The sequence below is a fragment of the Anolis sagrei genome, chromosome 4, assembly GCF_037176765.1.
Source record: "Anolis sagrei isolate rAnoSag1 chromosome 4, rAnoSag1.mat, whole genome shotgun sequence".
Taxonomy (NCBI): domain Eukaryota; kingdom Metazoa; phylum Chordata; class Lepidosauria; order Squamata; family Dactyloidae; genus Anolis; species Anolis sagrei.
Genome location: NC_090024.1, coordinates 185236283 through 185252537, shown reverse-complemented (window position 1 = coordinate 185252537; position 16255 = coordinate 185236283). Strand labels below are relative to the sequence as shown.

Genomic DNA, 16255 nt, shown 5'->3' with positions numbered 1-16255 from the left:
TGTGTTATCTGCACAGAAAAACCACTTCAAATATATATGTAACTGGACTGATAAGCAATGTACCTGTATGCAGAATATAGTAAACCAACTACGTTATTGTAACAAAGAATGCTTATTTTTGGTCTCTTGAGAGCATGATTTTAAACCAATATATTTATTTAAGAGAGAGTAGATGTTTTGGGGGCACCTGAAAAGAACACTTCTGAAACTCTACTATATATGTTGTTTGTGCATTGGTATATCTTTGTCCCTAACAGTTCAAAGAGATGTCTAGATATATTAGTCTAACAGCTGAGAAACCTAATTGCCTTGCATGAATGTTACTGGATAGATATCACTGATGAGAAGGCTGACTCAAGCGAGTTTTTAACTCTTCTCAGGAAGATCATACTTTATAAAAGGTTACTAACAAGGTCATGCCTTTCCAAAGATTATGATGATTCCAAACAGTGTGAATGCCAATTAATCTCTAAAGGGGTCATGCTTTCAGAAGCCTGTGTAGATTCCTGTTTTTCCAAAAAGGTTATGAATCCCATTTTGAAGGCCTCGATCGCCCTCCTCAAGGCTGCTGTAGCTTCAGTTGATTTATTGTTGTTTGATGTTTGTTCATTTTGGCAATGAATGTTTGCCACTTTGTTCTTTTCTTTGTAAACTGTCCTGAGTCCCTTTGGGGAGATAGGACGGTATATAAATAAAGTATTATTATTATTATTATTATTTTCCAAAAGAGCCATACATTAATCATTGCACCATTAAAAAATTGAGATTGAAACAATATAGAACTGTTGCTCTTTATTTGTTTCAAACCAGTAAATAACAGTGTCCTGGCTAGGCATTTCCTATGGAAATTCTGTTGAGTAGTGCAGGGACAGAATGTGGAATTAGACTGAACTTTGTTTTGCTTTTCTTATTTTCTTATGGTTTTTCGTTAGACCTCTGTTTTGTTAGCCATCCGAACTTCACTTACTTAAAAGTATAAAAATGTGCAATACAGGCAACACAGAACAACTAAAGTATTCATATTGAAAATCTATATAGACTTGGCCAGTTTCTTTTTGCACCTGCAGTGATTTCATGTGTTAAATGAATTTTAATCACTGGCTTGTAAATTTGACTAGTGTCCACCATCAAGAGCCACAGTGGCTTTGGTGACATGGTTTGCATTATTTTAACAGTAATCACAGCAGTAGTTATAGCATTCAAGGAAAATAAGGGACTTTTAGTGCTCCGGTGGCGCAGTGGGTTAAAGCACTGTGCCAGCAGGACTGAAGACCGAGAGGTCGCAGGTTTGAATCCGGGGAGAGGCGGATGAGCTCCCTCTATTAGCTCCAGCTCCTCATGCGGGGACATGAGAGAAGCCTCCCACAAGGATGATAAAACATCAAAAATCATCCAGGCGTCCCCTGGGCAACATCCTTGCAGACGGCCAATTCTCTCACAACAGGAGCGGTTGCTCCTGACACGACAAAAAAAACAGCAGTGAGTGGGGCTGTGGGGAAACAGGAGGCATTGCCTTTTAAAGAAACACCTCCACCCAGTTAAGAAGAGAAGGTAGCCCAGCAAAAGGAAAAATGGGGGAAGCGGGTGGGAGGAAGTTTTCTTTTTTCAGCCAGGGAATTGTGTGTCCTGGTAAAGGGTGCTGTCCAACATAGCTCACATGGTTCCGCAGGTCTAACCTTGCCATCTAGATCACTATGTTCCTTACCATAGGCACACTGAATTCAGGTTAATGACATTAAGGCAACAAAGATTTGCAGTAAATGAACAGCATTCCTCTCTCCTTTCAGTCCTCCTGGAAACTGATTGGAAATCAATTGTCAATCAATTGTTTCACAGCCACCGAGCAGCATTGAATGTTGCTCACCTGAACACTGCAGGATAGGCTTGCATGAGTACTAATGGTTTGCACATCTAGTAAAATTTTGTACCTTATGATTGCAATTGGCTGCTTGTGTTTCAGCTGAAGATCTTTCTCACTGTATGATACCCGAGATCCTAGAATGTCCAAGTTTTTTTCTTGGACAGCAATTTTAAGAACGTTTCAAACAACTAGAAAATTGGCTTGTTGAAAGCTTTCATAGCCAGAATCACTGGGTTGCTGTGAGTTTTCTGGGCTGTATGGCCATGTTCCAGAAGCATTCTCTCCTGACATTTCACTGCATCTATGGCAGGCATCCTCAGAGGTTGTGAGATCGGTTGGAAACTAGGAAAATGGGGTTTATATATCTGTGGAATGTCCAGGGTGGGAGGAAGATATATAAACACCATATATCCACAGATATATTGCAATGTTTAGCATAATCTGGAAACTGCAGACAAAAATTGTAGACCAAAAAAGTAACTTTGTCAACACAGAGAAGTATATCTACCATTTAGGGAAGGGGAAGCAGAGAGAGCAACAGGGTGCTATATGCAGAAAGTGCCTGTTCAAATTGCCCTATCAAAATAGAACTAATATATGGGGTTTATAGATCTTTCTCTCACCCTGGACATTCCACAGATATAAACCCCATTTTCCTATTTCACCCTTTTCCTGTGACCTCACAACCTCTGAGGATGTCTGCCATAGAAGCAGGTGAAACGTCAGGAGAGAATGCTTCTGGAACATGGCCATACAGCCCAAATAACTTACAACAACCCAGCTAGAGAATTCTGAGAGTTATAGTTCAAAATAATTACACTTCTAAGCTCTATTTTGATAGGGCAATTTGAACAGGCACTTTCTGCATATAGCACTGTGTTGCTCTCTCTGCTTCCCCTTCCATAGATGGCAGATACTTCTCTGTGCTGACAAAGTTACTTTTTTGGTCTGCAATTTTTTGCCTGCAATTTCCAGACTATGCTAAACATTGCAACTTAACTCAAAATGAAAACATATGTGCAAAGAAGGTGGAAAATTAGGTCATTGTCTGTGCTGGTCAAGAAACTGACATTGAAATAACAAGCATTATGTGCAAGTGTAAAGCAATATATGGTGGGTTTTTAAAAAAACATGTCATAACTCCACATAAGCAAAGCAATGATGTGGTTGGCAACTATCTGGCCAAGAAAGGGATCTTGGGGACATGGGATGAAAACGCTGAGCCCATGTGTCGTTGCTGTGAAATGTTAGGGACCATTATGAAAGCAGTAGAAAACAAGACTGCCTCTATCATTGCATCTTTATGCAAATCTATAGTGTGAATGATGCATAGTTCTGGTCATTGCACCTTGAAAACGATAATGCAGAGACAAAGGATCAGGAGGCTAGAGCATCTGTAGCATGAGAAATGGTTGCAACCTTTGGGATTTTTAGCTCAGACAAAGAAGGCAAGTAAGTGAGGACATGAATACAGGCATATAAAATGATGCGTAATATGAGGAAACTGGGCAGGGAAACGTTTTTATCCCTCATTCCTTATGCTTGAACCCATGACCTTTCAATGAAACCAAATTAAGAGAAACGGAAGAAAGACTGAGAGACCTGATTGCGTGGTCTACAGCAAAATTGTGTAATTTACTACCATGATGCATACCAAATGGCATCAACTTGGATTTTTTTAAAGGGAATTATACCATTTCATGGAGGATATTGCCATTATTGACTATTAACCACTGGTATTATTGCCAGTGTTGCAGAGCAGAGACAATATGGATCTCAATATGCCACAGAGACAACATTGTGCTCAATATTGCTTTTTGTTCTGCTAACGTTTTTCTGGGTTTTTATAAGTATCTGGTTGTTAACTGAATGCTAACAACCATCAAGGAAGGGCTTTGTCCTGATCCAGCAGAATTTGTCTTGCATTTTTAATTGGATCTTTTGGTATGTGATAAATTATATCTCCCTGGCCTGGATGAACCTGTCCAGACAATGAGATCCTCAGGAGAGGCCCTTCTTTTCATCCCATCACCTTTATAGGTCCAAGTGGTAAGTATATGAGACACTGCCTTCTTAGTGGCTTCTCCTATGCTCTGGAACCACTTTCTTAAAGGCTAGAATGACTCCCTGGGTTTCTGTTATCAGCAAAGATTTTGTTTTATTCCAACATGCATATAAAGCTCAAAGAAAGAGCTTTAAAAGAGTATTGTAGTGTTTAATTTGCACAGTTTTTAACTGACTTTATTATATGTAAGTGCCTGCTTTGTTATGTTTTGATATTTTTAAAGCAGGTTTTTTTAAAAAGACAAATCTTAACTCCAGGCAGTTTTGGATGACACACACCCCTTGATTTTTTCCAAAACAGCTTCAGAGCAGGATATGAGTTGGGGCTCCTATAGTTGCCTTAGTGGATAATCTCCGTCTTAAAACTGACAAGGGGTGTGTCCCTGTTGGTGCTTATAGACCTCTCAGTGGCTTTCGACACCATCGACCATGGTATCCTCTGGAACACCTGGAAATCGGAGGCACTGTGTTGTAGTGGTTCCGGTCATACCTCTCAGGCAGGTTCCAGATGGTGGCGCTTGGGGATAGCTGCATGTCAAAAAAGGAACTGTTATGTGGTATCCTACAAGGGTTCTATCCCCAATGCTTTTAAAACATTTATATGGAGCTTCCAGGAGAGACCATCCGGAGACATGGGGCGGGGTTTTATCAGTATGCTAACACTCAAATATATTTGTCCATGCCTTCAAAAACATTCTCATCTAAGGATAGTGTGTCTCCTCTAAATGAATACCTGGAGGAGATAATCCAGACATAACAGGGTACTTGCCCTCAAGGGTCCTAATCTGGGGGTGGAGGTGTGTCAACCAGTCCTAGATAGGGTTACACTCCTCTGAAAGACTGTGTCCACAGCTTGGGAGTGCTCCTTGATCAGTCTCTCCAAATGTCAGCCCAGATAGATGTGACAGCAAGGAATGGTTACTATCTGCTTCGATTGATACGCCAGCTGCACCCCTTGCTAGATTTGGAGGACCTGAAGATGGTAGTGCACACACTGCTAACCTCAAGGTTGGACTTCTGCAATATGTCTTACATTGGGCTATCTTTGTACCAAGTTCGGAAACTCCAGTTGGTTCAAAATAAATGGCCCTAAACAGTTCTGGCTCAACATATCTGTCTGAATGTATTTCCTTCTATGAACCATCTTTGAGATTAAGATCATCTGGGGAGGCCCTGCTCTCGGTCCCACCTCCTTCACAGGTGCGGTTGGTGGGGACAAGGGATGGGGCCTTCTCAGTGGTGGCCCCTCGGCTATGAAACTCCCTCCCCAGTGAAATCAGGGCAGCCCCCTCCCTCCTGACCTTCAGGAAGCAAGTAAAATCATGGCTCTGGGACCAAGCCTTTAGTCAGTAGTGTGTGTAATAAGTGAAGTAGAATTATGTGCAATAATGACTGGAACAGCCTTTGACTATGTCCTTGGATTACATGATTTTAAAAATGTGTTTTTAATGTTTATATTGCTTTTTAATTTTTGTTTTAATGTACATACTTAATCTCTATTGTCTGTTAATGACATTGAATTGCTGCCAATTGTAAGGCTGCTCCCCTTTGGAGTTAAGAAAGGTGAGATATAAATATAATAAATAAATAAATAAAATATGGCAGCCAGATTGCTTATGGGAACATCTAGGAGTGAGCATATCACACCCAAATTAAAGCCACTCCACTGGTTGCCAATGAGTTTCCGGGCAACGTATAAAATGCTAGTTTTGACCTTCAAAGCCTTACATGGTTTGGGTCCAGGTTATCTACAGGATTGCCTTCTCCCATACAATCTACTGTTTAGGACACTGAGGTCCTCTTGGGGGGGGGGGGGGGCGTCTGCTCCAACCAGTCAGAACCTGCCTGGTGATTGTCATCCAGAGGACCTTTTCATTGACTGTCCCAAGACAGTGGAACAACCTGCTGGAAGAGCTCTGACAACTGAACGAACTTTCAGAATTTAAAATGCAATTGAAAAACATCTCTTCTGGCAGGACGACCCAGTCAATTTTCAATCAGAAGTTTCAATTTACATTATATTGCTATTTATTCATTGACTGTACTTATACCCCTCCCTTCTCACCCCTGGAGGGGGACTCAGGGCAGCTTACAAATATTCCTACTATATTGCTTTTTTGTTATTGTTTAATCATTCAGTTGCTTCCAATTCTTCATGACCTCATGGACCAGCCCATGCCAGAGCTTCCTGTCAGCTGTCACCACCTCCAGCTCCTTCAAGGTCAAGTCTGTCATTTCAAGGATTCCATCCACCTTGCCCTTGATCGGATCCTCTTCCTTTTTCCTTCCATTTTCTCTAGCATCCTTATCTTCTCCAGACTTTCCTCTCTTCTCATTATGTGGCCAAAGTCCTTCATCTTTGCCTCTAATATCCTTCCCTCCAGTGAGAAGTCAGGCATTATTTCCTGGAGTATGGTTTTATCTTCTTGCGGTTCAAGGCACTCTCAGAATTTTCCTCCAGGACCATAGTTCAAAAGGGTCTATTTCCCTTGGCTCGGCCTTCCTTATGGTCCAGCCAGGCCTGTAGCGAGGGGGTGGTTTTAGGGGTTCAACCCCCCCCCGAAATGTTTCAGATTTTTTTTTAAAAAACCTGGTTTACTGATGAATTTTAACTGGTTAACCAAACCCCCATGCTAAGTCTATGAGATGCAAACAATTAAGAGTCCCTCCAGAACTGTAAGCACTATCTCAAGCAAATATTGACAATTTATTCACACTGTCATTACTTGCAGCAATAGCCGATGTAGTGAAGCAACCAAGTTGGGTGTGTGTGTGTTGAATGCTCTCATTAAGGAGGCCAGACTTGGTGGAGGTGGTTGACAGGGGTGGAGCTGCAGGCTATTGAAGGCTGCTCTGCCCCCTGCTGTGCTCTTGGCTTCAGCGTGAACTAGGAGGCAGGTTTCAACCCCCCCCCCCCAAAATTTTCAACCCTCCCCAAAATTTTCAACACCCCCCCTCAAAATCGTCAATCCTCCCCAAAATTTCTTTCTGGCTACGGCCCTGGGTCCAGCTACTATATTGCTATTATACGTCAATTTTGTTTCTGTGTTTGGGGCAGGTTTATGTTTATATATTTTTGTGTTTTCATCTATGTCAGTGGTTCTTAACCTGGGGTCCCCAGATGTTTTTGGCCTACAATTCCCAGAAATCCCAGCGAGTTTACCAGCTGTTAGGATTTCTGGGAGTTGAAGGCCAAAAACATCTGGGGACCCCAGGTTGAGAACCACTGATCTATGTAATATACTGTATATATATACACATTTTTATTATATTGTGCCTTGCCTCACGTCATCAGCAGAGGCGGGTAATTTATTTATTTATTTAGCAGTTTTGTATACCGGTCTTCTCACCCCCGTTCGAGGGACTCAGGCCAGTTTCCAACATCAATATTACAGACAGTCATTAAATAAGATTTAATACATTACACTATGTAACAACATTTGAAAATAAAATCTGCTCCTGGTTTGAACATGTTATTTCCTGTTTAATTGTGCAGTCCTTACTTTGAAAGTGGTTGTTATATTCTAGAAACTTTGTTTTTGTGGCTGCCACAAACTATGTTGAATTGGTTGAGACTATGACAGGCATGTGCAAACTTGGGTCCTCCCTCCTGGTGTTTTGGACTTCAACTCCCACAATTCCTAACAGCTGAGGGGGGAAAGGAAGAAGCCTGAGGTTGTTAGGAATTGTGGGAGTTGAAGTTCAAAACATTTCCAAGTTTGCTCATGCCTGCTATAGTGCATCAATGTGCTTGTGCAGTGTTTATCAACCTAGGGGTCGGGACCCCGGGGGGGGGGGCAAGAGGGTCTTTCAGCGGGGTCACCAAAGATTATCTAAAAATATATATTTCTGATGGTCTTAGGAACCCCTTTAGCAGAGAAGGCCACCTGTCCTCTTGGAAACAGAGGACAAACCCTCTCATCAAAAGCCTTCCTCTGCTGTGATTGGCCCACCTCTCAGCTGGCCTCTCAGTCCAAGGGGAGGGCTGTTTCTGAGTCTCCAAGCAGGGGGGGGGGGGGGAAGCAGCCTTGCTCGGCGCATGGCAGTGTGGTGTGCATGTGCAGGTGAGGGAGAGCATGTGAGGTTGGAGGGAGGCTCACGCCAGTGAGTCCCTTCAAGGCATGGGGGTTCTGTGTGAGAAGTTTGGCCAATTTTATCATTGGTGGGGTTCAGAATGCTCTATGGTTGTGGGAGAACTATAAATCCCAGCAACTACAACTCTCAAGTCTATTTTCCCCAAACTCCATCAATGTTCACATTTGGGCATATTGAGTATGTGCCCAGTTTGGTCCAGATCCATCATTGTTTGAGTCCACAGTGCTCTCTGGATGTAGGTGAACTACAACTTCAAACGCAAGGTCAACGCTCACCAAACCCTTTTTGAGTATTTTCTGTTGGTCATGGGAGCTCTATGTGCCAAGTTTGGTTCAATTACATCGTTGGTGGAGTTCAGAAAGCTCTTTGATTGTGTTTTAACTATAAATCCCAGCAACTACAAATTTGGTCCAGTGAATGAAAATACATCCTGCATATCAGATATTTACGTTGCGATTCATAACAGTAGCAAAACTACAGTTATGAAGTAGGTAAAGGTAAAGGTTTTTCCCTGCCATTAAGTCCAGATGTGTCCAACTCTGGGGGGTGATGCTGATCTCCATTTCTAAGCTGAAGAGCTGGTGTTGTCCACAGACATCTCCTAGGTCATGTGGTTCATTGAGTGCGAATGCCATTACCTTCCTGCTGGGGTGGTACCTATTTTTGAATTGCTAGGTTGGCAGAAGCTGGGGCCTACAGCGGGAGCTCACGCCACTCCCTGGATACGAACGGCTGACCTTTTGGTCAGCAAGTTCAGCAGCGCAGTGCTTCAACCCATAGTTATGAAGTAGCAATGAAAATAATTTTATGGGTTGGGGTGACCACAACGTGAGGAACTGTATTAAGGGGTCTTGGCATTAGTAAGGTTGAGAACCACTATACTAGTGCCTCAGCAAACTACAACTCACAGGATCCTATCGCATCGAGCCGTGGCAGCTAAAACTATCAAAACTATAGCAAAATGTGCTGCAGGATATCCCGCAAAAGCAAAGTTTTTGCAGTTTAATAAACTTTTCCCATGGTTTTTTTTAAATGATCGAGTCAATTAGGAAATAACATTTAGAATCCAGGAACAGAAACTGTGTTACATAGTGTTATCATCATCATCATCATCATCATCATCCCTGCTGCTACTGTTTGTGGTGGTTGTTGCTTGTATGGCTTGGGTGTCGGCAGAGGCCTGGCCCTTCTCGGATCCCTTCCGGTCAGGCAGGCCACGGATTCGGGTGGGGAGGCCACGAGACCAGATGCACGGGAGGGCTGGGTTCATTTCCCCGCTCCAGTGCTTCGGAAACAGGTGCCGGGGTTGGTTGGCTGGCTGGTTGGCAGGCACAAAAGAAGCCCCCGCTGCGCTTCTCCCTGCCGCCGCTGGGGGGAAGCGTGGCGCTGTGGAGGCGCGCGGGGGAAAGGCCCTATCATCGCCTCCTCTCGTTTTGCGGCGGCAGAAGAGGAAGAGGAGGAGGAGGAGGAGGAGGACGCGTCTCCTTTAAGAGCCGCGGGTCTATGGAAATGAGCCTGCCGCAGCGGAGCCGAACCGGGCTTGCTTGGCAGGCGGCGGGTTGCGGCGGGGAGCGGAGCAGGAGCAGGAGGAGGAGGAGGCAGAGATAAGCGACCGTAGGAGGAGGAGGAGGGCACCGCATCGCGGCACTCCCGGCTTGGCATGAAGCGCGGCCGCTGACCGACGGACGAAGGGATTGCGGGCGGCGGCGGCGGGAGATGGGCGGCGGCTGGTGCGGCTGCGCCCCGGGCCGGGCCGTGCTGCTCTTGCTGGCGCTGGGCATCCCCGCCTGCCCCCGAGGCCAGAGCCCTCCGCCGCCCTGCGCCGCCCGGAGCCCTGCGGAGGCTCCCTCCGCATTCCCCGCCACGCCGCTGCCTTCCGCGTGGCTCTGCCGCTCACCTGGCGCCACTCGCGGCCTCTGGGCGCACCTGCCGGGACCCGGAGGGCAGGACGGGGCGCCCTCGCTGCTCAGCCGCTTGGTCCTCTCCCATCGGGAGCCCGGCGGGAGGCTGCGGCGGGGGCGGCCCCGGGGACTCTGCTTGGAGCCTGCCTCCCGCGTGCCTTTGCCGCCCGAGGCCTGGTGGGGAGGAGGAGGAGGAGGAGGAGAAGGAGAAGGAGGCCCCTTGAAGTGCCGCCTGCGAGGGGTCAAGGGGACCCCAATCCAGCCCGGAGAGGTCCTCCTCCCGCCCTGGGCGCTGTGCCTCCGGACAGGGCGCCCTACACACTTGGGGCTGCTTTGCCACCAAGACGGAGAAGAAGAGACCGAGGAGACCTTTGTCCACTGGGACCTAAGCCTGGCTTCTTCCCTCCCTGAGATGCGCCCAGAGCGTAACCCCGAAGCGCCCGGAGACCGGCTGCGGAAGAAGCGTAACGCCAATGCCAGCCCCCAGTTCCAAGCGCCCACCTACCAGGTCTCGGTGCCGGAGAACCGCCCCGCCGGTACCCCCGTGATCGTGCTGAAGGCGGTGGACCCGGACGAGGGCGAGTGGGGCCGCCTGGACTACTCCATGGACGCCCTCTTCGACAGCCGCTCCAACAGCTTCTTTGCCATCGATCCCCGGAGCGGTGCGGTGACTACGGCGGAGGAGCTGGACCGGGAGACCAAGAGCAGCCACGTCTTCCGGGTGACGGCAACAGACCATGGTGTGCCGCGCCGCACGGCCATGGCCACCCTCTCTGTCACTGTTGCCGACACCAACGACCACGACCCCATCTTCGAGCAGCAGGAGTACAAAGAGAGCATGCGGGAGAATCTGGAGGTGGGCTATGAGGTGCTGACGGTGCGAGCCACGGACGGGGATGCCAGCCCCAATGCCAACATCCTCTACCATCTCCTGAATGGCCGCGGGGCCAACAAGATCTTTGAGATTGACCCCAAGTCGGGCGTCATCCGCACCAATGGCCTCGTGGACCGGGAAGCAGTGGAGTCCTACCAGCTGATTGTGGAAGCCAATGACCAGGGTAGGGATCCCGGGCCGCGCAGCACCACGGCCACCATCCATATCACGGTGGAGGACGACAACGACAACTCGCCGCAGTTTAGTGAGAAACGCTACATTGTGCAGGTGCCCGAGAATGTGGCTTCCAACACCCATGTCCTACGGGTCAATGCAACAGACCGGGACAAAGGCAGCAATGCCCTGGTGCATTACAGCATCATGAGCGGCAACACCCGGGGACAGTTTTACATTGATGCCCAGACAGGGAACATTGATGTCGTCAGCCAGTTGGACTATGAGATGAATAAGGAGTACTCCTTGCGCATTCGGGCCCAGGATGGAGGAAGACCTCCGCTTTCAAATATCAGTGGACTGGTGGCTATCCAGGTCCTGGATGTGAATGACAACAGCCCAATCTTTGTCAGCACCCCTTTCCAGTCCACAGTGCTTGAGAACGTGCCTGTGGGCTACTCTGTCATCCACATCCAAGCCATTGATGCAGATTCAGGGGAGAATGCTCGACTGGAGTACGCTCTGGTTGACATAAGCCCTGACTTTCCCTTTTCTATCAATAACAACACAGGCTGGATTTTGGTGGCCTCTGAGTTGGACCGAGAGAATGTGGACTTCTATAATTTTGGGGTGGAGGCCCGAGACCATGGAAGTCCCCCCATGACCTCTTCAGCCAGTGTCAGTATTACCATTCTGGATGTCAACGACAACAATCCTGAGTTCACTCAAAAGGAATACAGCATGCGTCTCAATGAAGATGCTGCTGTGGGCACCAGTGTCCTTACGGTCTCTGCCATTGACCGGGATGTCAACAGTGTCATCACTTACCAGATCACCAATGGGAATACCCGCAACCGCTTCTCCATAACCAGCCAGAGTGGTGGTGGCCTTATTACCTTGGCCCTTCCCTTGGATTACAAATTAGAGCGCTATTATCTACTTATAATTACGGCTTCAGATGGCACTCGGCTTGATACTGCCCAGGTCTTTGTTAATGTGACTGATGCCAACACCCACCGGCCAGTCTTCCAGAGCTCCCATTATACTGTTAACATCAATGAGGACAGGCCGGTGGGTACCACGGTCGTGATCATTAGTGCTACTGATGAAGACACAGGGGAGAATGCCCGTATCACTTACTTCATGGAGGACAGCATTCCTCAGTTCAAGATTGATATGGACACTGGTGCTGTTACCACCCAGATGGATCTAGACTATGAAGATCAGGTGTCTTACACATTGGCAATTACTGCCCGGGACAATGGCATCCCACAAAAATCAGACACCACCTACTTAGAAATACTAGTCAATGATGTAAATGACAATGCACCTCAGTTCTTAAGAGATAACTACCAAGGTTCTGTATATGAGGATGTCCCAGCGTTCACTAGTGTTCTGCAGGTTTCTGCCACAGATAGAGACTCTGGGCTGAATGGAAGGGTGTTCTACACCTTTCAGGGTGGGGATGATGGTGATGGAGACTTTATCATTGAATCCACCTCTGGCATTGTTAGGACTTTGCGTAGGTTGGATAGAGAAAATGTCCCTTTGTATGAACTTAGGGCATATGCAGTTGATAAGGGTGTACCGGCCATGAGGACACCTATTGAGGTCCATATAACTGTTCTTGATGTCAACGATAATCCTCCAGTCTTTGAACAGGATGAGTTTGATATCTTTGTTGAGGAGAACAGCCCAATTGGGTTAGTGGTGGCCCGGATCACTGCCAGTGATCCAGATGAAGGCACCAATGCTCAGATCATGTACCAGATAGTGGAAGGTAACATCCCTGAGGTCTTCCAACTTGATATTTTCTCAGGAGAACTGACAGCATTGATGGATTTGGATTATGAGACCAAGTCTGAGTATGTCATTGTGGTCCAAGCTACTTCTGCTCCGTTGGTAAGCCGGGCTACAGTGCATGTCCGTTTGCGGGATAAAAATGACAACATTCCCATCTTGAAGAACTTTGAGATCATCTTCAACAACTACATCACAAACAAGTCCAGCAGTTTCCCCACCGGTGTGATTGGCAGGATCCCAGCCTCTGACCCTGATGTCTCTGATACACTTTCCTATAGTTTTGAGCAAGGCAATGAGCTAAAGCTGGTGCTTCTGAACCACAGCACTGGAGAACTACGCCTGAGCAGGGCCTTGGATAACAACAGGCCTTTGGAGGCAGTCATGAGAGTTTCTGTGTCAGGTAAGCTATCACCGTGAGTTTGGACCCAAATCTTAATGTGAAGGGCTTTTGAAGCTACTCAGTCCAACTTCCAATGTCTCACTCAAGCTCTTTTACCTCAATTCCAGAAAATGTGTTTTAAGCTTGAAGGTTAATTTTAAGGAAAGGAGGCTGATCGCACTTGCTCATGGAGAGCTACTGCCTAAACAACACTTAATATTGTACAGATATTTTTCTTGCTGTTTTGTTTTAGAAAGCAATTAGCTGATATCCTTTCATCTGTGGTTGATTTTGAATCAGTAGTTGTAGTATAGACTTCTTGGTGGAGATTGCACTAGAATGGGTGGAAATGGCATAAAGACATATTGTGCGTGCTGCCCCAATCTTTGCTCTCAGATTAAGCTAAAATGGTAGAGTTTTTCTTTTTTCACACTACCATGGCTCCTGCTTTTCCAGCCAAAGAACCTCCTTGATTGTCCAAGGTTTTCTCCCTCTCCTTTGGAAAAGGTTGAAACTAATCCCATATGAAATTGGCTTTCTTTGTGAGTGTGCTGAATGCATGCAAGTTTGATGGCACCATTACAGCCATTGGTGTCCAGGTCAGTATGGATGAGATAGAGCAGGCATGGGCAAACTTCGGCCTTCCAAGTGTTTTGGACTTCAACTCCCACAATTCCTGGTCTCAGGCCCCTTCCTTTTCCTCCTCAGCCGCTCAAGCGGCTGAGGAGGAAAAGGAAAGGGCCTGAGACCAGGAATTGTGGGAGTTGAAGTCCAAAACACCTGGACAGCCAAAGTTTGCCCATGCCTGAGATAGACAAATGCCATGTAGCCGTCCTCTATGATTATTATATTTGTATGACCTTTTGAATTTTTAAATTATATTCATCAGTATTTGAAAGGTGGCGGGGGGTGGGTGGGGGGTGGGACATGATCTTATCATCTTGGAAGTTGTTTTGCTATGCTATGAGGCAGACCTTAGCGTTGCTATAGGATATGCTTCCACACTACAAATTTTTCATTTTTGTGTTAAGGTGCCACAATTTTGTTTTTGCAGCAACTGACAAAAATACATATATAAGGAGAAAATTATGCCTAAAGTTGGTATTGTATGAGGAAAATCTGTCAGCAGAGTTGAGAATGGATTTGTTTTAGGATGGGAATATATTTCCTTTTGTTATGCAAATGACATTTTTTACATTGTTTATTAGGCTGCCATGCAGTTAAATTAAATGTTTCTATCCAGAGGTTTGCAAGGTATGCTATTTCAGCTCAGGTGATGTTAAAGCAGGGCTGGGAAATGCGTCGTTCTCCAGATGTTGTTGAACTGCAGCTCTCATCAGCTATAGTCAGATAGCCAGTGCTGAGGTATGATGGGAAGAACAGTTCAAAAGCATTTGAAGCCAACCTATTGCTCATTCTTTTACTAAAGAGAGCTCCTTCTAGTGGAGTCAAGAGCTTGCAAAAACATGGTTACACAATCTTAGGACTGCGATGAAGGGTAAGCAGCATAAATATTGAAAATGCCTAAGGATTTGATTGTGCATGGCACCATTTTAGTTCACTGTAGCCATCTGGAATGTTGATGTCAAGAAGGAGAGGCTGTGGTCCAAATTGGCCCAAATAATACGAACAGGTTAAAAGATATCAATCACTTGAGTCAAAAGTCAAATTAGAGTTACATATTTTCATTAAATACAGGTTGGAAATGGCTAAAAACATGTGCTTGAAATGTGTGTTTCAGTGTATGGTGAAGAAACCCAATAATTGCTAAGAACATGGAACACAGTATAAGACCCAACTAACCCAGCATTCTGAACATGAATGGATGTACAGCTTAAGCCAGTGGTTCTCAACCTGTGGGTCCCCAGATGTTTTGACCTTCAACTCCCAGAAATACTCACAGCTGGTAGACTGGTTGGGATTTCTGGGGGCTGTAGGCCAAAACACCTGGGGACCCACAGGTTGAGAACCACTGGCTTAAGGCATGGGGGTTCTATTCAGCTTGTGAAAAGTCTTACCTTCAAAGATAATCCATCTCTACTTCTTGGTAGAGCTCTAAGTTTGTGGGGCCTTAGGTAAAGTGTTGTGAAGTGTTGCTTACTTCCTATGTTAGAAGGCTATGATTATCTACCATAGGGTGACAGCATTTGTGGTGGTGGGCAACTGCGCCTAGCTGCCATTTACTTTCCTGCAGTACTTCTGGTATGGTATCATTTGGAGACATAAACAGTGCCTCCTTTGAGTTGTAGGTTAGATTTTGAAGAGGATGGGTAGGGAAACTCTAAGGATCCTTCCACACAACCATAAACTGTATATACTTGAGTATAAGCCAACCAGAATAAAAGCTGAGGCACTTAATTTTACCACAAAAGCTGGAAAAATGTATTGACTCAAGTATAAGCCGAGGGTGAGAAATGCAGCCGCGATTGGTACATATCAGAATAAACATAGATGCCAATAAAATTATATTAATTGAGGCAACCGTAGGTTAAATGTTTTTGAGTATTTACATAAATTATAATTTAAGATAAAACTGTCCAACTCTAATTAAATCATTATTCTAACCTTCTTCAGTGTAAATGTGAGAGTAAAATAATAAATGTAATAAAAATAATAGGGTAAAATAATGGAAATGTGATAATAACAGTAATAATAGAGTAAAATAACAAATGTAATAACAACAACAACAACAGAGTAAAATAGTAAATAACCTTGACTCGAGTATGAGCCGAGGGGAGATTTTTAAGCCTAAAAAAGGCTTGAAAACTAGGTGTATACTCGAGTATATACAGTAATCCAGAATATCAAGGCTGAAAATCTGCTTTGAACTGGGCTATCTGAGTCCACACTGCCATATATCCCAGTTCATAGCAGATAATGTGGGATTTTATCCAACTGTGTGGAAGGGGCTTAAGTCTTTGGATCGTGGTTGTTGATGCCAGCTCTGTCTATCTTCCCCTCACTTGGTGATTAAGTTGCGGGTCATGAACATGTGGTGAATTTGTGTATGTGGGAGAAGGAACACTAGCAGACTCGACAGAGCTTACAATCTTCACTGTTCTCATGCCAAGTAATTCATGTTAAATCTTGGGAATCAGGTTGCT

At 45.6% G+C, this 16255-nt stretch overlaps 1 protein-coding gene across 2 annotated transcripts in view; it reads left to right on the top strand.

Moving 5' to 3' along the window:
- Nucleotides 1–9425: 9425 nt before the first annotated feature.
- The window catches only part of CELSR2 (cadherin EGF LAG seven-pass G-type receptor 2), a 124200-nt gene continuing 117370 nt past the window's right edge, over nt 9426–16255 (top strand). For both annotated transcript variants that reach the window (XM_060773229.2, XM_067467961.1), the window contains exon 1: nt 9426–13172. In XM_060773229.2, coding sequence (XP_060629212.2) covers nt 9737–13172 — 3436 coding nt within the window. In that variant the 5' untranslated portion in view covers nt 9426–9736. The remainder of the gene's footprint in view (nt 13173–16255) is intronic.